This window comes from Camelus ferus, chromosome 2, assembly GCF_009834535.1.
Source record: "Camelus ferus isolate YT-003-E chromosome 2, BCGSAC_Cfer_1.0, whole genome shotgun sequence".
NCBI classification, from domain to species: domain Eukaryota; kingdom Metazoa; phylum Chordata; class Mammalia; order Artiodactyla; family Camelidae; genus Camelus; species Camelus ferus.
The window spans coordinates 10,641,124-10,666,326 of record NC_045697.1 but is presented as its reverse complement, the minus strand read 5'-3'; the positions used below and the strand labels follow the sequence as shown (position 1 = coordinate 10,666,326).

The 25,203-nt window shown below is 42.1% G+C and overlaps 1 protein-coding gene across 9 annotated transcripts in view; it reads left to right on the top strand.

The window, feature by feature from the left end:
* Positions 1–25,203, top strand: part of PROM1 (prominin 1) — a 113,758-nt gene that overhangs the window by 26,015 nt on the left and 62,540 nt on the right. For all 9 annotated transcript variants that reach the window (XM_032494396.1, XM_032494405.1, XM_032494414.1 and 6 more), the window contains exon 3: positions 24,058–24,113. In XM_032494396.1, coding sequence (XP_032350287.1) covers positions 24,058–24,113 — 56 coding nt within the window. The remainder of the gene's footprint in view (positions 1–24,057; positions 24,114–25,203) is intronic.

Here is a 25,203-nt window from a genome sequence, read left to right as displayed (position 1 = left end):
CATGGCAGGTACACAAGCAGAGGCCCGAGTGATGCATGTTGAGACAGGGGCTCGTGGAATATGTCTTGTAGAGCAGTGAGACCAGAGCCCTGCTTGTCTGGGAGGCTGTCAGGCCACAAGCCTGGGGAGTAGCTTGTGAGCAGATGGCAGATGGGCTCTGGAATGTCATGCCAACACGTGTGCTCGGGGCTCTGCGGACAGCGGGAAGTGGACATCACTCAGTAAACCTGTAACGCCAACCAAAGCAACAGGAAGGAGGCTGGGGGTGGGGTGTGTATTGTTCTCGAAGCCTGTTCCTGGAAATTCTCTTGTACACTTGGACATTTGTGGCATAGCTCGCTGCTACTCCAGGTGTGTCCTTTGGACCAACAGCATCTGCCTCATTTAGGAGTTTATTACAAATGCAGATTCTTGGGCCCTACCTAGTAAGTCAGAATTTTCTATTTTTTATTGAAAAAAAATTTTTAAACAATTTTATGCATATAGAAAAGTGCACCTAAACCTGCAGCTCGATGGCTTTTACTAAACTGCACACATCTGTGTAACTAGACCCCAGGTCAAGAAAAAGAAGCCCCCAGAAGAACTCTCTCGTTTCCCGGTCGCTGTCCCCAGCTTATCCCCAAGGAAACCCTCTCCTGATTTTCAGTGTATAGGTTAGCAATGCCTGGTAGGGGAGTATGTTCTCTTTGGTTTCTAGCTTCTTTTACTTCACATTTTATTTGTGAGATTCATCCACGTTGTTGCATGTAGTTGTAAATATTCACTGCTGTTGTTCTGTCACGTGAATATACCATAATTTATTTATCCATCCTACTGGATTGGCATTTGAGAGGTTTCCAGTTGGGGCCTGTTTTAATCATAACAAAACACCACAGACTGGGTGGTTTAAACAGTCAACATTTGTCTCTCCTAGTCTTGGAGGCTGGAAGTCCAAGATCTTAATGCCGGCGGATTTGATGTCTGGTGAGAATCCTTTTCTTGGTTTGCAGACGGCTTGCTCTCCTCACTTGGTGGAGAGAGAGGGTTCTGGTCCCTTCCTCTTCTTAGAAGAGCACTAACCCTACCATGAGCCCAGGCTCGTGACCTCACCTAAACCTAATTACCTCCCAAAGGTCCTACCTCCAAATACCATCATATTGCAGGTTCGGGATTTGAAAAATGAATTGATTAGACACAGCAATGGATGTTTGAGTTCCCAGTTGTTTGCTGTTTCAAACACTGCTATGAAGACCACTCTTGAATATGTATCTTGCATAGTTATAGTTGGGCAATACAACCAGTACGAGGAATCCCTGGAAAAGGAATTACCGTGGCATACGTACCATGGTATGTGCATTTAAAATTTTCATCGCTATTACCATTGTTCTCTAATTTATATACCACTTTGTATTCCCTGTATTAGTGCATGAAAATGCTTGTTTCTCCACACTTTTTCCAACTGTGGTTATGAAGACTCTATCTGGCCGGTCTGACATGTTATAGAAAACATGCTTTATTTTGTGTACCTTTAATCATTGGTCAGTCCTATTCTTTTATCCATTTTTCTTTACTTTTTTTTTTTTTAAGATGGAGATCCTGGGGATTGAACCCAGGACCTCCTGCATGCTAAGCATGCGCTCAACCACTGAGCTATACCCTCCCCCACCATATATATTTCTTTTTTTTCAAAAAAAACTTGTGATTTTGCCTTTGCTCATTTTTTTCAGTTGAGTTATCAGTATTTTTCACCTTTGATTTGTTCCCATATTTCACCGAATTTAGAAAATACCCATTTCTCAATTGGTGACATATATTTACATACTCAGAATTTAGAAGTGCAAAAGCGTATGCGTTGCGAAGCTTCTGTCCCACTCCTGGCTCTCAGTCCCCAGCTTGCTTTCACAGACGACCGCTGTATGCAGGTTTTGCGTGTGCATTTGTGTGTCTGTGTCTTTTCCGATTTGTTTTCTGGTAACGCAGGCAAACGTGTGTCTGTGGTCTTTTTTCCACAGATGATAACATATTGTGTATATTGTTTGGCACCTTGCTTTCTTTGTAAATGCATATTTTGGTCATTGTATTAGTACATTAAGAGCTTCCTCATCTTTTTTTTTTTATTGCTGCAAAGTAGTTCATTACTTTTAATGTGTTTTCTACCATTTTGCCGTTACAAATACTGTGTAACAAGTTATTTCACAAATGTGCAGGTAAGTATGTATTCCTAGAAGCAGAATTGCTGGGTCAATTTATAATTTTGTGAATTGGCACATTTGACAAGTAACCCCTCATCACACTCCACAGAGGTGGATTCAGTTCTGTCCTGCACGAGCGAGGCAGAAAAATCTCGCTGAATTTTGTCCAGTGTCTTGGGAGGCGGACATCATCTCTGTAATATACACATGGGGGAAGAGGCTCAGAGAGAGGAACTCACTTAGCCAGGGTCACACAGCTTGTGAGTGAGCAGAGCAGGGATTTGAACTCAGATCGTCTGATTTTGGCATCTTACTCTTACTTACGTTTCATTACGCTCTTAGACTCAGCTATCGCCCGATGCCTTTTAGTCGGATCGAACAATGCACCCCATGGAAAATGCTTTTGTAAGTTCTTCTATTTCCTAGAAAGCTAGAAAGGCAAGCAAGGAGAATGATTTTAAACTTTTGCTAGAAAAGTGTAAGTCCAGTAACTACTCTGGATTTTGGGCCCTTTCAAGGTGACTTTTTAGACACTGTATTGCTTGTTTTACAAATAAGTTTCCCCAGTGTAGCAGAAATGGGCTCTGGAGTTAAGGACTGGCCTTTACTGACTCCTAATGTGCCTTTTAATAAATGAAAAATAACCTTCATTTTGTTTAGTCTGTTATTAGTAATTCTACCCTTCTTCACTTGGAAGTCTATTTAATTTTGTTTTTTTAAATTTTTAGAGTAGAACATCTAGTAATTTCATTTTTATTCTTATTTCTTTTTCTAAAAATTAAAAAAAAATTTTTTTGTGGGGGGAAGTAATTAGGCTTATCTATTCATTTATTACTTTTGGTGGAGGTACCAGGGATTGAACCCGGGACCTCGTGCATGCTAGGCATGCACTTTACCACAGAGCTATACCCTCCCCCTTATTCTTGTTTCTTGATAAATGCATTTAAGCCTATAAAATTTCTCCTGAGAACAGTGTTGGCTTTATCCTGTAGATTTAGAATGTGGTGTTCTCATTTTTAATTTCCAGTAGTTCGTAATTTCAGTTTTGATTTCTTCCTTTTACCCAGTTTGGCTAACATCAACTGAGTCAATTTTACCTTTTTGAAAAGGCATGGATGACAAAGAGTGAGCATGAGTTGCTACAGTGTATTTTAAAAATCTCCAGTCTTCACCTGTGTAGGCTGCCATCCGCCTGGGCTTCGCCCTGAGCTGTGAGCTGTGTGTGGAGGACTCGTGGTGAGCCCTGACACCTCTCCTTGCTGCCGTCTGTAACTGCACAAGGAAACGGGTCCCTCTGGCTCCCATTAGCATGCTGTCGAGGCGGTTAATTACACCTCAGGGTTTCCTTTTGGTGAGAGCATGTGGAATAAAACTTTCTTTCTGAGAAGAGTGGCTCCCCCTTCAGCTGCAGGTACAGGACACAGGTGTGCCCCTTGCTCCCTGTGTTCCTCTTCCACAAATGCCAAGGTGCATGTGCAGCGCGTGCTGTGCGGGATGGGACCGTGGGTCAGATGGGCTCTACCTGCATGGAGCTTGGGAGTTTCAACTTATGTCCCTGGACTTCCTTTTCTCTTTTTGTCCTTCATATTCATGTTACCTTAATTTTATACATATCCCTGTAAGCCTTGGAAGAATAGGGAAAAAAAGTAAAATCCTGGAAAACAAAAACACTAATTCAAAAAGATACATGCACCCCAGCATCATGGCAGCATTATTTACAATTGCCAAGATATGGAAGCAACCTAAGTGTCCATCCACAGATGAATGAATAAAGAAGATGTACTATGTGTACACACACACACACACACACACACACACACACACACACACACACAGAGGAATACTACTCAGCCATAAAAAATGAAATTTTGCCATTTGGAGCAACATGGATGGACTTCAAGGGCATTATGCTAAGTGAAATAAATCAGACAGGGAAATACAAATACTGTGTGACATCACTTACGTGGAATCTAAAGGTAAAAGCTAGTGACTATAATCCAGAAAGAAGCAGACTCACAGATACAGAGAACAAACGAGTGGTTACCAGTGGGGAGGGTGGGAGAGAGGCAATATAGGGGTGGGGAAGTGGGAGGTACAAACTATTGGGTGCAGATTGGCTTCAAGGATGTATTTTACAACACAGGAAACATAGCCAATATTTTGTAATAACTGTACATGGCGAGTGACCTTTAAAAATTATATTAAAATAAACTAAAAATTAAAAAAGAAAAGTCCTAAAAGCCAAGTTCTTATTGAAGTGGGATTAAAAAAAAACCAAAATAATTTAAAACTAGAAGAGACAGGATGGAGAAGGCTCTCAGGGCAGTAGCTTAGGTGAAAGCAGTCTTTTCAGTCTTTCAAGGAGAGCAGTGACTTGTTTACAGAAAGCAGCTTGAGAAAGCTGTTTAGTAATTCTGTAGGAGGGAACTTCTAAGTTAACGCTGGGAGACAAAAGGTGGCAACATAATGTTTGTGTTTGACATTTTTTGAGCACTGATTACCTAATGCAGGAGTCTGTATGTCCTTGTATTATTATTTTAAAATATTTAATATTTTAGTAATTGATGGTGATGCAGTATGATATGTTTATCACTGCCTTTGAAGGCTCTCCTCCAACCTGATTGGAAGTAAATAGCCTGAATCCTGGGGAAGGGGAGGGTGTGGATGTTTTTATATCCCCTTGGAGGTTGGCTGACCCAGAAGCTCAGCCTAATGAGATTTGTACTGGCTGGCTCCTTGGGGGGCCGCTGATTGAGATGTGCTGTGCTTAACGCAGCCAAGTCTACTAGTCTACGGTGGTGTCAAATGACTGAGTACTCTGGAAGCCAGCTTTGCAAGGAATTGCATTTCTTTAAAGAGCCATTCCAAGTATAACCTTGTGTAATAGAAATAAAGCAGAGTAGAAATGAGTATCTGCTCTGAAATCAAGTTAATAGCTGACTTCAGAAGTGAGTGCTTCCTGAGTTCTGCATTGAAGTAACAGCACAGACCCGTCTTCCTGAGGACCAGTTTGCTTGGATGTAATTCCACGTGTTGTACTGTGAGTGTGTGTATCTGAGCTGTCCACTTCTCTCCCGCAGGGCTGTCCTCCCCCTCACTAGGGCTGCCGGTCGCCTGGACCAGTGGAGATGCCTCCTCACTTAGGGGGAGAGAACGGGGAAGTGGGGGACACAGTAGCCTCCGAAGGACCGTAACAGTCATCCCAGCTTCCTCCCAGATCTTCCTGAATGTGCCACATGACGTCCTGCCACAGACCCTTGGCATCTGGCCATTCCCTTTGTTTGGACCATTCCTCTGCATGGCTTGTTTCTCCTGTCACTTGGTCTTTGCTCAAATGTCAGCTCCTCAGGGACCATCTCTGGCCACACTCTCTAACTTAGTATCTCTCTCCAAACACACCACACTCCCTGCTGGTTCCTGACTTGTTTCTCATACTATTTGCATACATTTTCTTCTCTTTTGAAATTTCTATCCTGAACCCTCCTCCACCAGCCAGTGACCTCCTACTTCACGGAGAAAACTGGGTGGAATCCCATGGAAACTAATTCATCCCTCCCCATTTTTATTTCCAATTTTTCACTAGGCTTATTCAGGCATTTAGAATTCTTTCCCCTCAATAACGAATTAGTCAAAAGATATGATCATTTTCAAAGTCTTTGAAAGAACTACCCATTTCCCAGAAGGTCCTGAAATGGTTGATGCCACCACCAGTAATGTGTTGGGATTTTTTAAGACTGAATTAATTGCATCTTGTTACTTTATACTTATTTCTGATCACTCCTGTGGTTGATGGTTCTCCCATCTGTGTTTCCTTTTTGAGGAGTTTGTGAAATGCCTTCTGCCCAGTTATGTAGCCAAGTCTCTGTCTTTTTAGTGTTGATTTCGTGTCAACAGCTCTTTATACAGAAACCTTTTGCCTAATCAGGTCACTTGGTTTTAGGGAATCTGTCACTGAGGGAAGATCATCTGGTCAGAAAGTAATCATCCAATTTCCTAGTCCCATTTTACAGACAAGAAAACTAGGGCCCAGAGACAGGAAGCTCGCTCATTTCAGGTCCCTACAGTCAAATGAATGCTGGTAGGTCAGGCAAGCAGGAAGGTGGGCAGGGGAGTTGTTGGCTGGGAGGGAGGCAGTGCCTGCTTTGTTGTTTGAAATTGGATTCCTGGTACTTGGGTATAGCAGGAGCTTTTGTTGAATGAACACGCTTTTGTTGACTAAATAAGTGAATAGTTTATTATTGTTGGTTAATATCATTCTTTGCAAGCACAAGAGACATACTTTTATTTGTTTCCATTTTGCAGGTAGAATATGTTCATTCAAAATATACAGAAACAGATTTTAAAAAGGTCCATTCTCCACCCAAAGAAAAAAGATAGTTTTTCAGATTTTTTTTCCCTAGGCAAAGACATTTTAAAATAGTTTTTATATAGTGAAAATCACGCTATATCCCCATATAGAATGTAAGCATAAAGTTAAGACTTGGAAGAAAAAAAGGTATTTAGAACATCTGGTTTCAGACTGTGCACCCACTGGTCTCCAGTATATGCAGAATATCTAGAACTGACTGTGCTTTAGGGTCAAATCATTTTTTATTATGATAAATGAGACTTTTGAGAAATAGATTGCACATTTAAAAACCAGACTGAATTAAGGACTTAGAGCCAGAGGGAAGTCAGATTTTGTGTGATATTTAATGTACCATTGGAATGGCTGGGGTTTTAAAGTTCAACAGTAGTGGTGATTTGGGATTATGATTTAGTTTATAAGAAGTCTTTGATTTCTCAGCCTGCCTCCTTTGGAGCTTAATAAAGAAGACGAGGTGAAAGACATACAGGAATTTCTTAAAATGAAACGAAATATAACTTAAGAATATATGATTGTATTTCTAGATTTGTTTTCAAAGAAAATATTCTCACCTAGAAGAAGTTATTTCTTAGGTTGGAATTGAGGTGTCTTGTTTAGGGCATGCAAGTTCTACTGAAGACAGGCTGCAGGTGCATAACACTGGGTTAGGAATGATAAGATTTATGTGGGAGAAAGAACATTTCCTACTTTAAGGAATGAACAGTCTCCGGTTGAAGAGATGAAATATATTTACAGAGAATAAATAGTCCAGGGGACATGTAAGCCGGTGGATCATTCAGTCTCACAAGTGGATGATGAACTGTAGGTAATTAGTGATGAGGGAAGTTGGCAAAGGACCTCAAGTGTTAACTTTGAAGGATAGAAGGAGGGTTTTGATAGGTGGGGGGATAGCATCACCAAGCCTCAGAGGGTTGGAATAAGTTTTTTTGTTTGTTTGTTTTGGGGACAAGGGAAGAGATCTGGCTGGATTGGAGGGGTCTTGTCTGGAGGGAGACATAATTATAGCAACTGCCTATTGATTGCATAATATGTGCTGGAGTTTTGACGTATTATTTTTAACAATGGGTATTTATTACCTCCGTATCAAAGATGAGACAATTGAGGTCCAGGGGTGTTAAATAGATTGCCAAGGTCACACATCATTAAGTATCAGATCTGGAATTTGAACTCAGGATCACATGATTTAGGGTGGCCATTTAATTTATCATCTAAACCAGGACTTTTTAAGAGTGAGAGACAGCACTGGTAACGATTAGGCCAGGACAGCAGGTGTGCACCGGACTGTCTGGGCGAGCCAAGATACGTATCTGGTCAGTCTGATTCCAAAGCCTGCACTCGCTTTAATTTCAGTGGGAAGGATAGGGTCACATTATGCACAGCTTTAAAGATAATTAGTGGAGGCCATGTAAAAAGGGTTGTAGGTTAATTAATCTGACAACGTTGTCTAGAAAGGAATGGAGTTAAGAGAGATGTGAGTCCAAGGGATCAATTAGAAGGTGACGTCACTAAAAGTGGGTTACGTGGAATGAAGATCTGAATTGAAGGATGGAGTGAGAGGGAAGTAAGATTTCCTATATGTTTTTATTAATCTGTTTCTTTGTTTTGGTTTTTGTTTTTGTTTTGGTGGGGAGAGGTAATTAGGTTTATTTATTTATTTATTTATTCTTGGAGGAGTTACTGGGGATTGAACCCATGCATGACCTTTTGCATGCTAACTATGCACTCTACCACCTGAGCTATACCCTCCCCTTTCCTATAAATTGTTTATAAAAAATTTTCAAACCTACCCCAAAACCGGAAAGAATAATACAGTGAATCCTCGTTAGCCAATTGCCCAGATGAAAAAATTTATCCGTTTTTGTCATATTTGTTTCATCTGTCCTCTTTTCTTTCTTGTTTCTTTGCTGGGACATTTAAAGCAAATTCAGACATACTATCATTTCACCCTCCACATCAATGTGCCTTTCTAAAGAATACGGGCATTTCTTACTATCCACACTGTCCTTACCGAACTACCAAAATTAATAAGAATTCTATTTTTTTACTATTAATTCTCATCATTAAGTGTGATATCCATTTTCCCAGTTATCTTTTTACTTATTCATTTGTTCCTTGAGTCAGAATCCCAAAAAGGAGAGAACAAAGCATAAAACGTGTGACTTTCCAAAACTGAGTTCAAAAGTTTTGCCCCTAATAAACAGGAAAATAGGTTAACTGGCTAACTAGTATTAGAAACAGAGTTTGGAAAAGGGAAAATGATTATAGGGAAAAAGATGGGAAGAGATCCAGGAACTTTTGCCTTCCAGATTTTTATCTTGAATCATTTCTAAACTTTAGAAATGTTACAAGAATAGTGCAAATGGACACCTGTCTGTCCTTTATAGATTCATCAATTGTTAATATTTTGCCACACCACAGCATGCATCTTGTAAGACTAAGTCTCTCCTACATAACCACATGCAAGTATGACACTCAGGACATTTAACATTATTGTAACACTTTTATCTAATATACAGTTCATATTTACATTTCTCAGATTTCTCCATAATGTTCTATATAGTTTTTAATTCCCTGGATCCAGTATTCAGTCAAGAATCCTGCCTCACCTTAGATTTAGTCTCCTTTAATCTAGAACAGTTCCCTAGCCTATTTTTCTTTATAGCATACAAGTAGTTTTTTGGACGAGCCTAAGCCATTTTCCCCTGAAATGTCCCTCAATTTTGAATTTACCTTGATTTCTCATGATTAGATTCAAATGAAATCTTCTGTCGGGGTACTACGTGCATGCTGGATCCGCTCAGTGGATCTCATCTGGAAGTTACTGATGTCAGTTTGTCCCATGATTGGTGAAATTAAGTTTGTTGATTTGATTAAGGTGGTATCTTCCAGTTTTCCCCATATCCTGTCCTGTTCCCCAGCCCTCATTGGCTGAGTGCTTTTAGCAACCAGGGATTACCCGTGCCTTCATAAATCATCACTGTGGTGGTTGTGAATGGTCATGCTCTATCACTTCTTTTCCGTTCATGAGTGGCTTTCTGCTGTGTCAGGAGCATTGTGGTGCCATGTCACAGGAAGGGAGAAAACTTGCACAGTCTAGTATTTCCCCAGGACTCAGGGGTGACTTTTGAGTGGCCTGAACAGAGCTCAGGGACTTGGGATCTGTGGGGTGTCGTGATCGCAGATGCGGGGGAAGGTGCACGTGCTGCCTCAATGGCTGGGGAGCCTTATTTAGCCCCTGCACCCTCCGAGGGGGCCCAGGGGCCCAGGTGTGGGTTCAGCTCTCATAAAGGATTCCTTCCGTCCCCACCCTGGCTGCGGGGCTTCCCATCCCACCGCTAACAAACAGGCAGTGCCGTTGATCCAACAGAAGTTGGTTTGTTTTTGTGTTTAAATTGAAAGGAGGTGGCCTTTGGGCATTTCACTGCCTTCCTCTTCATTTGGGGTTTTGTTCTCTGACACTTAGGAAGTTTATGTAGGAGAAATTCAGAGCAAATAAGCAGAAGCCGTTTTTGTACTGGGGTCTGGGAAGTTGTCTTTGGGGGCCTCCGGGCTCTTGCTAATCCCAGTCTCATTCTGAGTTCCCAGCTCTGCCCTGCCTCGAGGAGTGACTGGAAGACAGCGGTCAAAGGCCAGGCTCACAGACAGGCTCAGGACTTTCACATAACGCAATTCTGTCCCTCTTTTAAAACACAGCTCAAACATCACTCAAACACTGCTCCACGAGTGTTTCCTTACTCGCCACAACTCCCCCAATTTGACCTGCTGACGGTGAACCTTGTATGACCCCATCTTCCCAAAAAGCAGACCTACTTTTTATCTACTTATCTGTGTTTCCAGTAGACTGTGAACCTGTTAACCACAAGAATTTTATCTTTTCGTCTCTGTATCCTTAACACCCAGTATAGGGTCTAGGACATATTTGTGCCTATTAAGTATTTTTTTCGAGATGTATTTTTATTGAAGTATAGTTGATTTACAATATTATATTATTTTCAAGTGTACAACATAGTGATTCAAAATTTTTATAGATTATCCTCCATTTAAAGTTATTATGAAATATTGGCAGTATTCCTTGTGCTGGATAATATACCCTGGTAGCTTATTTATGATATTTGTACCTCTTAATCTGCTACCCCTGTTTTGCCCCTCTCCCCTCCCCTCTCCCTGCTGGTAATCACTAGTTTGTTCTTTATATCTGTGAGTCTGTTTCTGTTATATTCATTTGTTTTATGTTTTTAGATTCCACATATAAGTGGTAACATACAGTATTTGCATTTTTCTGTTTGACTTTTTTCACTAAGCATAATACCTTCTAGGTCCATCCATGTTGTTGCAAATGGCAAGATTTCAATCTTTTTTATGACCGAGTAATATTCCATTGTGTATATCTTCTTTATCCATTCATCTTTTGATGGACACTTAGGTTGCTACCATATCTTGGTAATTGTAAATAATACTGCTGTGAACATTGGGGTACATTGTTTCTTTTCTGATTAATGTTTTCATTTTCTTTGGATATATACCCAGGAGTGGAATTGCTGGGTCATACAGTTGTTCTATTTTTAGTTTTCTGAGAAACCTCTATACTGTTTTCCACAGTAGCTGCACCAGTTTACATTCCCACCAACAGTGTATGAGGGTTCTCTTTTCTCCACATCCTTGCCAACATCTATTACTTGTGTTCTTTTTGGTGATAGCCATTCTGACAGGTGTGAGGTGATACCTCATTACGGTTTTGATTTGCCTTTCTCTGATGGAATGTTGAGCATCTTTTCTTGTGTCTGTTTGTCATCTACTTTCCTCTTTGGAAAAATATCTATTCAGTTTTTCTGCCCATTTTTGAATCGAGCTGTTTGATGTATGTGTGTGTGCGTGTGTGTGTTATATAAGCTGTTTATATATGTTGGATATTAACCCCCTACAGTCTTATCATCTGCAAATATTTTCTCCCATTCAGTAGGTTGTCTTTTGTTTTGTCGATGATTTCTTTTGCTGTGCAAAAGCCTTTGAGTTTAATTAGATCCCATTTGTTTATTTCTGCTTTTATTTATTTTGCTTTAGGAGACAGATCCAAAAAAATATTGCTATGAGATATTGCTACAATTTATGTCAGAGTGTTCTGCCTATGTTTTCCTCTAGGAGTTTTATGGTTTCTGGTCTTACATTTAGGTCTTAAATCCGTTTTGAGTTTATCTTTGTGTGTGGTGTGAGAAAATGTTCTAATTTCATTCTTTTACATGCAGCTGTCCAGTTTTCCCAGCACCACTTACTGAAGGGACTGTCTTTTCTTCATTGCATATTCTTGCCTCCTTTGTCAAAGACTGATTGACCACAAGTGCGTGGGTTTATTTCTGTACTTTCTATCCCATTCCATTGATCTTTGTGTCTATTTTTGGGCCAATACCATACTATTTTGATTACTGTAACTTTGTAATATAGTCTGAAGTCAGGGACTATGAGACCTCCAGCTCTGTTCTTCTTTCTCAATATTGCTTTGGCTCATGAGGGTCTTTTGTGTTTCTATACATATTTGAGAATTATTAGTTCTAGTTCCATGAAGAATGCACTTGGTATTTTGATAGGGATTGCACTGAATGTATAGATTGCCCTGGGTGGTACGGTCATTTTAATTCTTCCAATCCATGAACACACTGTATCTCTTCATCTGCCTAGTAAATATTTTGAGGAGTGTAGTCTGACCATGTCATTATACCAATGAAAAAGCTTCAGCCTGAGAGGGTGAGGAACTTAACAAAACATCATGGAGCAAAGTCTCTCATCTCCCAGTCTTGTCCCTTTTCCTGCTATTAATAGATGTTTTGTCAATATCTATCTTGGATTAAAAAGCCCAAAGATCTATCTTTTCATAAACCACCATTATAGCTACCACCATCACCACCACTATTTGGGGACATTTATTTTGTGTCAGATACTCTTCTAAGTGCTTTTCTACTTACAATACTTAGAATAATCTTGCAAGGTAGGCAGTATTAACTCATTTTACATATGAAGAAGTGGGAGCCTAGGGAATTCAAGGCAAGGGCCCAAGTCACTTCATATCCCACAGGATGCAAGGCTGGACCTGGGATCTGGATCCACACAGGGCTGTGTACTGGAAAGAGCATGGGCTTCAGCATGAAAACACTTCTGAGTCTCAATTCCTGACTCACTGTTTATCACCTGAGGGATTATGTGCAATGTATTCAACCTTCCTGGGCCCCAGTGTCCTCATCTGGGAATGGGAGCGATACGGGGACTGCCGGCAGGATTCTGTGTGGTAGCCATCTAGTGTCATTCTGATAAGCTCATGAGTGGCAATTGCTTTCTCTCCATTTTACAGATGAAGATCTCGAGGCCCAGAGGGTTTCTGTAACTTGGCCCATATTCAGACTGGTCACATTGCTTCTGAGTACTGGAGGCAGAACTTGAAGCCATTTCTGACTGGTTCTAAATCATGTGCTCTCTCTGCTTTGCCACACTGCCTAGAGCGCTTGGCTCTGGTTAATAGTCCCTTATCTTCCCCTCCCTTTCCTCTAAAAGACTGAGAAAGTTAGAAAGTTGGAGTAGGGTAGTAAAAGCCACAGATTGGAGATTTGGACAGAACAGGATAGGTTATTACGATTCTTAGAGAATTGCCACTGGATTGATTTATGGTTAAAAAAAATGAGGATTAATTTAAGGAGAGTAGAACCCTCTTATTCAACATGATTACTATTGGTAGTCGATTTGTTAAAGTTGGTCAATTTGGGGAATCCTAAAAATTATACATCCTTTTTGTTTTTTACATTTTTTGAAATTGAAGTATAGTTGATTTGCAATGTTGTATTCATTTCTGGAATACAGTATAGTGATTCAATTATACATAATGTATTCATTTTCATTACAGGTTACTACAAACCATTGAATATAGTTCCCTGAGCTATACAGAAGGACCATGTTGTTTATCTGTTCTGTACACAGTAGTTTGTATCTGCCAATCCCAAACTCTCAATTTATCCCTCCTTCCCCACCCTGGTAACCACAAGTTTTGTACATACTTTTCTTAAGCATTTTATTTTACCTTGAAGTATAAATGTAAATCCCCTCAACAGTCTTTTTTTTTTTTTTTTAATTCGTCTCTGAAAGTTTTCTAACATCTGGATTCTCTCTGGGTTTGATTCTTTCTTGACAGTGGGTCATTTTTTTTCTTTCCTTTTCATGTGTCTTGTAATTTTTTCCTGAATGCTGGGCATCCTGAGGAGAATTGTAGAAACTGGGCTGAACAGTGTTTATTCCTAGATATGGACATGCCTTCTCTGCTTTCAGGCTATTAGTGTTGGGAGGCTGAGCCCTCCTGGTTGAGTCAGTTTGCTGTTGGACCATCTTCAGTGTATGTACACGGGCTTGCAACTCCCCCAGCCGTGGAGTGTGGTTGCCATGTGTGCAGCGTGGGGCCTGGCGTATGGAGGGTTTTCCTCAGTGTGCCCGCTCCACCCTCAGCTCCTAGCGGTCCCTACTCACCTGTGCCACCGAGGGCCCCTCTCATGCTCCTGCTCCTCCCCTCAGTGCCAGGCTCATGGGGGAGGCAGTGAGGGATGGTCTCCAGCTACCCTGGTCCAGCCTTAGGCTTAGGCTGTCCCTGTGCGGCTGAGCTCGGGGAGTAGTTGGGGGTTTTATCAGTGTTCCTCTCCCCCTCCCCATGGTGGCCAAACTCTTACCGGGAATTTGCCTTCGGTGCTGGAAAGGAGTGAGCTTTCTGCCCCAAGAGTGCTTTCCTCTCTAGGAGCAAAGGGGTTTTGCTCCCATCCTGTCCCCCAGCAGCAGTGGGCCTTTACCTGTGTCCCACAGGCAGGAGGGTTTCAACCTGTTCCCCATGGGCGGATGGGTTTTGCTGATATCCCCCACCCTAGAAGCAGTGGAGTTTTGCCTTGGCCACAGGGCACAGAGGGTTCGCTGCCCCTCCTCGAGTGGCTTTAACGCTTTTTCTTTGAGAGAAATGTCCAGGGAAGTCTGTGGTCTTTGTGTGTGTCCCCAGTGGCAACCCCTCACCTGCATACCTGCCACCACGGGGACTTTCTCCAGGCACCTCCCCCACCCCAGTGGAAGCTTGCAAGCAAATGCAAACTCCTCCACATTTCTGGGTCCTCCAGGTATTCCTTGGGGACACGCTAGCCCACACGTGCCCTTTAATAGGTTGGGAACATTTTCGGTGGTTCCTTTTTGCCTGACCAGCAAAGGGGAAACAGCTTGTGGGTCCCTTGTCTCTCCTTCAGCAGTGTGGTGCTCTTTGGAATCGATTGCTTTGAAGCCTCAATTCTCTGGTGTGCCCAAGAAAAGTGAAACACACACACACACACACACACACACACATCTGGCTAGTTCTCCATGCTGGTGAGAAAGACCTATTTGCAAATTCCTACATCCTCATTCTCCACCAAACATTCTGAAGGTCCATCGACTGTGGATCTCTGGATAGGAATTTCCCCAGCATAACTTTGATGATGTCCAGTTTGGGTTTCATTCATGTAACAAGAATGTGTGGTGTAAACTGAGCACTGATTTTTTTTCCCCTAGATTTTTATTGGTTTTTCTATCTGGGCTTTTAGAGTTGCCTCCCCTACACTGAATTCAACAGCTCTTGTTCTTTTTAAAATTACTCCTCTTTACTGAGTTTTAAAAAGCATACCACTGAGAATTTGTATCAATTACTTTTGCTTTTGGAAGTCATGTTTTATCTGCTTACATAATATTTAATTCAGTTATGAAATTGCATCCACAAGTACAATGAGCAGACAGTGGTTTGGGTACACACACGAGAGACTCTGGGAGACTGTTTCAGCTCAGCTAGTGCAAGAAGGGATGGAGGCAAACCCCAAAAAAAGCTGCTTCTGGTGATTATTCACAAAACACTGGAAGAGTGTACTTTGTCTGGACCACACACTTGTTGGGACAAAACTGGGCTTATCCAGATCTTGAATATTTGGTTATTCCTTTCCCAGTCATTATTGGGCAGCATCTAAATTTTTGCAGATTTTGCAGATTTCAGCCTTACTTCTTTTCCCTTTTTTTTTTTTTTTGTTTAAATAACAAATACTAGATGCTGAAATACAATAAAAATAGCTCCAGGTCACACCTACTGTAAAATCTGATTCACATGTATGGGAACTAAATTTTTAACTTGATAGTGTTACAAACTCAATTTTTTAATGATTTTTTTGGAGGGGGAGGGTTTGGAAAAAGTAGAAGGGTATGTCAATAAAAGTACTTTGTTTAAAAACTTTTTAATATTCTCTTAAAAATTCAAGTGTATTCCAAGTATACAGAGGAAAAAAAAAGTCCCCCTCCACTCACCTCCTGGTCCCACCTTCTGTCCCCGGTTGTGGGGAGGCCGTGCTCAACAGCTAAGCCTTCCTCTGTCATGTGGCAGAAAAAAATGGGGTGTAGTGGATTCACATTCTCACAGGAGTGTGTGTGCGATCACCTGGACCTTGGTGCCAACCAAAAGGATGTAAGTCAAACTATTCCTTTTAAACATCCTCAAGTCAATGTTCCTCAAACAATCAAAAGATGATAGTGGAGCTACGCTTTCCAGGAATGTCTTAGGGGAGGAGATGAGCCAGACACCCTGGGACTCCACAAGCCCCTCCACCCTACCCCCCCCCCCCCGATTTACCAGTGGTGGCGACACAGATGGCAGACCTGTCTCGGTCCCAGCGGCCCCCTCCCAGCCCCCGCCCATCATTAGGGAGCCCCTGGGCCCTGAGCCCTTATCCAACTTGCATCTTTGTCCGAGCTCCAGGAGACCCCAGAGGTCTCCCTTCTCCTGTGCAACCCGAGAGCCTGCTTCCTCTAGAGGAATTTGCAGTGATTGAAGGGCGGGCCTGCCCGTCGCAGGCTTGGCTGCTCGTCGCCTGACGATGAAATAGGATCCCCAGGCACAGACTGGTGTAAACATCTGGTCGGGGAAAGCTACAGGGGCCAGCCTGGTACCAGATGTTTTCCCAAGAACCGCTTCCTGTGCGCCGTTTTTCCGAGCTCTTTCCTTGAAGAGCAAGTCATTAATTCTAGTACAAGCTGATGTGTGCCAGTCCTGCCGGGTAGCCGCCCCAGTCAATTCAAGGACAACGGTGCAGTCCTGTGCTGACAGCTGAAATGAAGGGAAAACCGCACCAAGGGTGTTTGAACTGTGCTTTAAATCCAGGAAAGGGGGCTCACCCTCCAGAATACTGGATGATATAGTTGGAGGCAGGGGGAATATGTTTGATAAGTTCTAATAAACCCAGCTTGGCTTCCAAATGTCTGAAGCATCAATCCTTTTATTAAAAACCAAACTGAAGAGTTTAGTCACGTTGATGGAGGAGTTGAGCGGCAGAAGGTAGCGCTCCGTGAAACGGAAAGGTTCAGGACCTGCCGCCTGAAGTGGTTGCTAAAATGCATTATCACCCAGGTCCTGAAGTCAGACAGACTCAGCGCTGCCACTCCAGAAGGAGATACGGTGGCAACACAGATGGCAGACCCATCTCGGTCCAAGACCTGAGGCAGTTGCATCGTCTGGGTCCCCAAATCCTCACCCACACCAGCCACAGGAAACTATGAGCCGAGAAGTGGGTCAGTCATGTTCATCCAAGCCTCAAAGGACAGTGGACACACTTGACCAAACCAGGCTGCTGGGAGATGGGCTCGCTAAGTACATTCTTCAGAGAAGCAACACTGACCTTGCAAGTGATAAACTCATTTAGTTCTGTCATTTTTGATGGAAATCTTTTCAAAAAGCATTTATCTGTCTGCCTTTTCGTTCAGCGCACACCAAACGTAAGTCAATTTTGGAGGTGGTTAAGGGCCATCATTTCAAGATTGGCGGTCCCCTGCCTTTGCGCTCGCTCGGCCCCAGTGGCTTGGCTGGAGGCTCCGCTAGGTCGGGAGTTGCACTGACGATGGTGAGTCTTCCTGCTGGGTAACAGGGCGGCTCAGACAGCCTCTGCTGCAGCACCCCTCCGGGGCGTAATTATCCTATGGGGAACACAGCTGGCTTGTGCCAAGTCGTGGTTTGTCTTCTGTGTCTACAGTGGTACCTAGGGATTTAATGAAATGCTAATCTAGGTGTTGCTGTGAACGTATTTTGTAGATGTGGTTCACACCTACAGTAAGTTGACTGTCAGTGAGGGCGGTTACCCTCGATAATGTGGGTGGCCCTCATCTAATCAGCTGAAAGGTCTTCAGAGCAAAACTTGATTTCCACAGAAGAAATTCAGCCTCAGGACCGTAGCATCACTTCCTGCCTGAGTTTCCAGCCTGCCTGAGACCTCAGACTTAGTACCCATGGATCTTTTAAATCAGTCTCTCTCTCTTCTCCCTGTTTCCCTCTCTCTCTCTTTCTCCTGCTGCCTCTGTCTCTTCCTCTATTTCTATCTCATCTCTTACACAGTTCTGTTTCTTCGGAGAACCTGATGTCTTAACATAGGCAGTTACTCCCAGCGTTTGGGGATGAGGGTGGGGAGCAGTGTGTAGTTGGATAAGAGTTTAGTTTAGCCCCTTCCCATTCCAGTCACTGAAGAATCAAATAAGCAAGATCTTCTCATTTTTCTTGAGGCAGAGTTTGTGGTCACCAAGTTCTTTCTCTGAAGTACCTATCTCTGTGTAGGTGGTGCCATCCTGTGAGCCCATCTGAGTCATTATCATCTACCCTAAGCGTGTGGTTTAGAGATGCGGTGGTGGGCACAGGTCTACCTCTAAATAAGCAAGGAGCTTCCTTTTACCTTGGGTTCTATCTTAACTCACATCCGTTCTAACCAGAGGACTCACACCCAAAAAAGGACCTCAGCTTTTCGTCAAATGCTGGTCAAATGCATGTGTATTTATTTGCTTTAAGTTAAAATAAAATGTCTAAGGCATGAGTCCCTTTTTATTTTTTCACCAGCCTATCAGCTGTTAGAGCTGATCACGTCTGCTACGCCGATGTAAGGTAGATTCAGACATTTTCTATGCAGTGAGTTGGCTCCTTAAACGTTTTTCCTGATAAAAAGTAAACTGAGTCAAATTATTCAAATAACCAGAGGTTTCCTAATTTCTTTGAATTAATGAGATTTTCCTGCCAAGAGAAGAAACCAGTCTCATTTTAGAAATTGGAATCAGGATGTTCTAAAGCATATAAACAAACCCTAGAAAACCTAGATGGATGAGAGAAGACAAGATTCAACTAACAGCAGTGGGGTACCTATGTCTGGAATCCAAGACCCTTTCCCCATGGGGCTCTAGGGAGAGGGCTGGGGGCCACATTCAAATCATGTAAATGTTAACATTTTCACCAACTACCTTTGCATCTTGGTTGAAATCTGCATCCTCCTCCAGAAAGAACAGTCTAGACCTAGAAGCTGGTGCTCACGACCAGCTTTACCAGCCATCCTGTGCACCTAACTCTTGGAGAGGGTACCACCATCTTACACCCATTTAGTCTTAACCCTTTGTCTGATGCCTGTTTCCCAGGATAAAACTGTTACCTGAGAGCATGTTACGTACATATGTTAGCAGTAGAGACGTGCTTGAATCTGTGGCTTGAACTGATTGGGAACACACTGCTTTGTAGATTAGGAGAATTCAGGCAGTAGTGAAGCTTTTGAAAGGCTTGTGGATCTGTGGATGACAGCTCAGGTTGTGCAGACCCGCGGATAAGAAGCAGGCAGGAAGTTTTTTCTTTTTAGTATTTTGTATCTTTTTTTAATTGTCTATAGTTGATTTACGATATTATATTAGTTTCATGTGTACAACACAGTGATTTAATACTTTTATAGCTTACACTCCATTTAAAGTTATTAAAATAATGGCTGTATTTCCCTGGGCTGTACAGTATATCACTGTTGCTTTTTTATTTTATACATAATAGTTTGTACCTCTTAATCCCCTACCTCTATCTTGCCCCTCCCCACTTCCCTTTCCCTGCTGGTAATCAGTAGTTTGTTTTCTATATCTGTGAGTCTCTTTCTATTTTGTTACATACATTTCTTTTATTTTTTAGATTCCACATAAAAGTGGCAACTTAGAGTATTTGTCTTTCTCTGTCTGATTTATTCCACTAAACATAATACGTTCTAGGTCCATCCACATTCTCGCAAATGGCAGAAATTCATTCCTTTTTATGGCTGAGTAAAATTCCTTTATATAGATTGCATATGTATATAAATATAAATATATATATATATATTTGTGGTGTATATATATATATATATACACACCACATAGGAAGAGGGTTTATTTGAGGTATACTGCATTGCATTTTGTAGTGATTTTTCTGGGTTCAAATACCATTTCATGCATTCTTTTGTGAATACAGAAATTCCGATTTTTGAATGAAGATGTCTTTTGAATCCTGGTTTACCTTAGTGCTAATTCTCAGTCTCCTATATTATGTGTATGTTACACCTGCTCCTGAGAAAAATGGGTTAGTTTTTATTTGGCCAAATCTGGCAGGATGAGGCTATTGTTAGAGGATGCTTGCAGTGGGAAAATGTTGGGGGTCTTAATTGGCTAAGGCTTTTTTAGTTAGGGCAAGTGACACCTGTCTGCTATAGCAAACAAGCCCAAATTTCAGTGAAAAATGCTTCTCTCTCACAGCTCCATCCAGTGGAGAAGTGATGGAGTGGGGGGGGGGCCAGGGCATTCTACTTAATGGTTCCGCCATCCTGTTGGGCTTTGTGTTTCTCTACTGGCTCCTCCAGTGGGTGATGCGTAGATGGATAAAGAGGGTACATGAGGTTTTAGAGGAGGTTTTAGGCGCCAGGTGTGGAAGTGGTGGGATATATGTCTGCCCACATTCCAGTGGCCAGAACTCAAGGCTCAGGGCCCCACCTAACTTCAGGAGGGCTGACCGAGGAGAGCAAGGTGACACATGGTTCTGCTGGGTGCTCAATCGGGCCACAAGCTGAAGGACAGGAGAGGGCAGAGCAGTGAAGGTGGTGGGGTACAAGGGTGATGGTGAAGGATGCCAACCTTCACATGTTAGTGTCTTACAAACCAACCATGCCCTGAACACTTCTCTCAGGGCGAAATGCCTCTTCGCTCTTCCGCACCCCACATCATGCTAGCACAGCCAAGACATTACCATTTTTCAGACTGTCCAGGTTGGTGTTTTACCTGGACTTGTCAGGCATTCCACTTGGTCTGCCTGCCTGGATCCCATCCCCACAGGAATTTGTCCTGATGGGGACAGTTGTCAAATTGATTTTTAGGAGGCTGTGGAAAGTCTTTTGTGCCTGGAAAGAAACACTTAGAGTTGTGTTTTAAGTCATATTTAATTTACTAAAGTTATACATTTACAACCCTAGTGTTTGTAGGACTTTAAATTGAATTTGGATATCATTTTTATTTACTTATAAAACTCATAGCTTTAGCAAAAACGTGAATAATCTCTTTCACTTCGACCAGTGTTGATTTCATGCACAAATTGGCAGATTAAGTCGCTCTCTGTACAGAGACCCCCACACCATGTGAGTTTAAGATGGTGCCACTGGGGGTCAATGAGGGATGCTGTGGGTGTCTCCAAGGGGGGCACGTAACACTATTTATGCTCTTAGTTAATCACGTTTCCAAGTAAACACTTTAATTCCCCGAGAGGGCTGACTCTGCTCCAGGGCTGTGTGTGTGTATGTGTGTAATTTTTATTAGTAAGAATTCTGAATACAATAGCAAATTTAACCTGACATTTAGGAAAAAAAAGTGATTCATCCTATAAGGTTTGTTCATAAAGAAAAACCTATTCTGTGCATTTTATTCTGCAGTTTTAATGCTTACACCACAATGCTTCTAAGTCTATAACTTAATTTTAGGCTTAATGTTAATAATCCTACATTATTGCATCTGGTCAAAGAGACTAGAAACCCTCAGGTAGAAATGAAAATAACCTGAATATAAAACTTGACTGATAAGCTTTAAAAAAAAGCGTTTTAAAACAATACAGCTTAAAATTAGAATACTTCTGGTAGATAAATTTAGCAGCTATGAACAAAATTAACATTTCATAATATTTTATCAAGAACTACATTACAGTAATATTGTTTTACATATAGGAGAATGATTTGCCTATTTATATCAAATATAAAAATCTCTTTGTCAAAAAAATTTTTAATAGTTTAGCACTTTGGGGAGATATTGTTCCCAAAAAAATGGCAGGAACAGAATTTAGAAGATGAAAGGTGGGGTATATTTTTTAAATCAGAGACCTAACTGATAAGTCTTGTCAAATAGATCCTATGAGCAAAATCTTTCCAAGAGCCCTTCAGTTTGTCACAAATCTGATACATCAACTTCCAAGACAGATGCAAAGGACTGGGCTGCAGCAGAATGAATGTGACACTTGTGAACCACCGAGAGTGGGGGGCAAAATGGGACACCAGTCCTTCCACAGGCTTTCTGAGATGGACTGTAATTGATTCCAAGTTCTCCCCTGCGATGAACCTATTAAAACTGCGATAGAATCTCCGGGAGTGAGGTCCTGTGGGTTCCCAGATGACGTGTGAGCAGCAGCATGTTAATGCCAGGACTTTTCAAGGAAAGATGCTTGGGTTTTGTGTTCTACAGGCATCCCTGATGTTCACTCACCCTGATTAAAAGCCGCTTAGTCAGAGATACACAGGGAAGCCAAGGAAAAAAACGATGTGTGGTGCTGAGCATTGAGGGCTGCTCATTGTGTGTTCCTGTGCCTGGGCACGCTGGGAAGGAGAGGGGGATAAGGAAACAGAGGCCCTGGGGCTTTGGGGAAATGGCATTGCTCCAGGGTGAGCTGGAGCACTTGAACTGTAGCTGGTCTGATCTGAGATGCGCTGAAGGGCATCTACACGGGCTCCTGAACACTTAGTAGCAAAGTAAGACTGTAAAATAGCTTGGTAATATTTATATTGATTGCATGTTGAAATAATACTATTTTGCATATATTTGGAGTTAAGTAAAACATGTTAAAATTAATTTTAAATTAACTAATCACCTTTTTAAATGTGGCTACTAGGAAATTTGAAACTACTTATACAACTTGCAGTATATTTCTGTAAAACAGTGTTGTTCTGGACTGCAGGAAGGGAGACCACCTCTGCTCCACAGTCTTGGGGTGGGTTTTTGGCCAGCATGGCCAGGATCAGCGTTGGCAGGATGTCAGGGGCAGCTGGCAGCCAATGGACAGGGAGCAGCCACCAATGAGTGTTGTCACTAGGTGTAGCTAAGACCGTGCCTGGGACACTCAGGACCACGAGAATCCCAGAAGGACTTGGGAGGGGCCGGGGGTCCTCAAGCAAACTGATGGGAGCATCTGTTTGATATGGAGGAATGTCACTGTTTCACAGAGGTTGCCAATGGTGCATAATCCATGTTCTCCCGTGTTGGCTCACCTCCAGAGAGCTCTATAGAACAACACCTGTTACGTGTGTGCAACTGACGAAAGCAAAGAGACTGGTTCACCATTGGAGGACACTCGTGGGGCTAGGCAGCCTCAGGCTCCTTCCTGCCCTTGGGTTGCCCCTGAGGAGCCTTCAAGAAACTCTAGGGTTCCCACGGTACCTACCAGCTTGAAAATCCCTATTCCTGCAGCACGTCCTTTACAGATGTGTTCCACGTATTTGCTCTGTGCAGGTGGGAAGCTGTGTTCCAGAAGGCCCATAAGAAAGCTTGTTTTGTTTACTGGCCAGTAAATCTGAACGTCTCTGCTTTATAAAAGGGTTCACCGTGGGCTTTCCGCCCCCCTCCCACAGTAGAACACTTTGGAAGTGATCATACAGGATACAGTCATAGCATCCCAGAACCTCATTCCTGGGGCAGGAGACAGTGTGCAGTGTGCGAGGGGCCCGCAGCAGGGGAACAAAGACCTGTGCCTGGGTCTGGCCTCAAATCCACAAATCACTGCTTTTAGACAAGTCACCCTCCCTATCTGGGCATCACTGTGCCATGGCATTACTAGATGGGTGAATCAGGATACGAGGTAGCTCCTGACCTACTGAGAATTTTAAAACTCCCCAAATAAACATGCATAGAGAAGTCCAATTTTGCTTAGCATCGCAGGGTTTTCAGTGCACTGCTTGGAGATGGGAAGGGAGAGACAGCTCATGTTAAGAACTCTTGGGTTAAGTTATTGTAAGATTCCTTTCCTTTCTAAAATATCATGTAAATGTGGAATTATTAAAGAATAAATTAAGCTTGTGGTTCTAAATTATTAAGAATTAGTGATTTCAATGTAACATTTTATCAGCGAGTATTAATGAGGAGTTATGTGGTTTGCTGGTTCATACTGAGGTGTGTTGTGAGAAACTGAAAACTTAAAAATAGCAACCCTCCAGTTCTGCCATTGGCAAAATAGTAGGTCAAAAATATTTGTCCTCCATTCATTTGCTTCTAGCTAGAACCTCATTAGCTCAATTATTCACCTACATTAAGAAATAGGAATAAAGTTATAAGTATTATATGAAGGTGCAATCGTTTGTGAACATACATAGGCCTTTATTTTCTAAATATGCATTTTACATTTTTATTGAAAAAGTGATTTTGTTTTGTGGCTTTTCTTCCCAGATATTATAAGAAAAATTCTACAGAAGAAATTTGACTTCTCAAAGGACTATGATAAGGTAATTTTTATTGATGTATTTGTTATAAAAAATAAGGATGAGCAAAATTTTGACTCACTTGAAAGTAAATCTTTAAACAACCTGTTATTTAAGAATTTAGTAACCTTCTGGCTGAGTTTTATGGACTGTGGAAACGCCTTATAAATACTATTTGAACTGCAGCAAAAATTTCGAAAGTTAACACTTGCAGAAACATTCATCTTTCAAGCTGTATGTTGTTGAGAAACTAAAATTTCCTTAAAGGAAGTCTTAATGCTACTTTTTTAGCTAAGGAGAGAATACTCCGTGACTGCATGAATTGTTCGACCATCCCTAGAAACAGGGATGTGTACTTGTAACATATGCATGTGTATTTGTAGGGGGAAAATAATTAATTCCGACCAGAAGCTCTTCTGCAAGGAGGTCACTTTGCGACTTGTAAAAAAGATAAGCAGGGCTGGAGCGAGTGGGGAGGTGGCTTTCCAGGCAGTGGGGACCACGGGAGCAGAGGACGAGGTGTGAGAGGAGGAAGCCCATGGGCCAAACCGATGGATGAGCTGGGGCCAGTTCAGGGGAGGGCCTTGAAGGCCTCGCTCAGATAAGTGTGCAGTATTTGCAGAAAGTATCCAGGTACCTTGCATGTCTCTACTTAATACCAAGGTGCTGCTAATTCACTCCGTTTGCTTCTAGGATTAACTTAACAGAAGAATGTGTTCTTTCGATTCTGGCTGATGATGAGTGTAGATTGCCAGGGAAACAAACAGATGAATGTTTGTTGCATTGAAGGTTAGGATAATAAAAAAAAAAGTTGAATCTGTTTGTCAAGCTCTTAGTCCTACAGGGTCAGACACCTTGTTCCTCCTCTCCTGGTATGAAGGTGTCATCAAGACAACAGTAAAAGTACCAGTGGACATCCTTTAATGGCCAGCACAACAAATGTGAATGACAGTGTCCCCAGTGGATGTGAAGGCAGTGCGTCCACCAGGAGGGCTGGTGAAGTCTTTTCCAGAGGTGGTAACAACGGCTGTGTATCCTCAGTTTGCAATATAATGATATTCAAGAGAAAGTAAATGTAGAAGCCAAAGAGGAAAGCCTCGTCCCTAAGCCATTT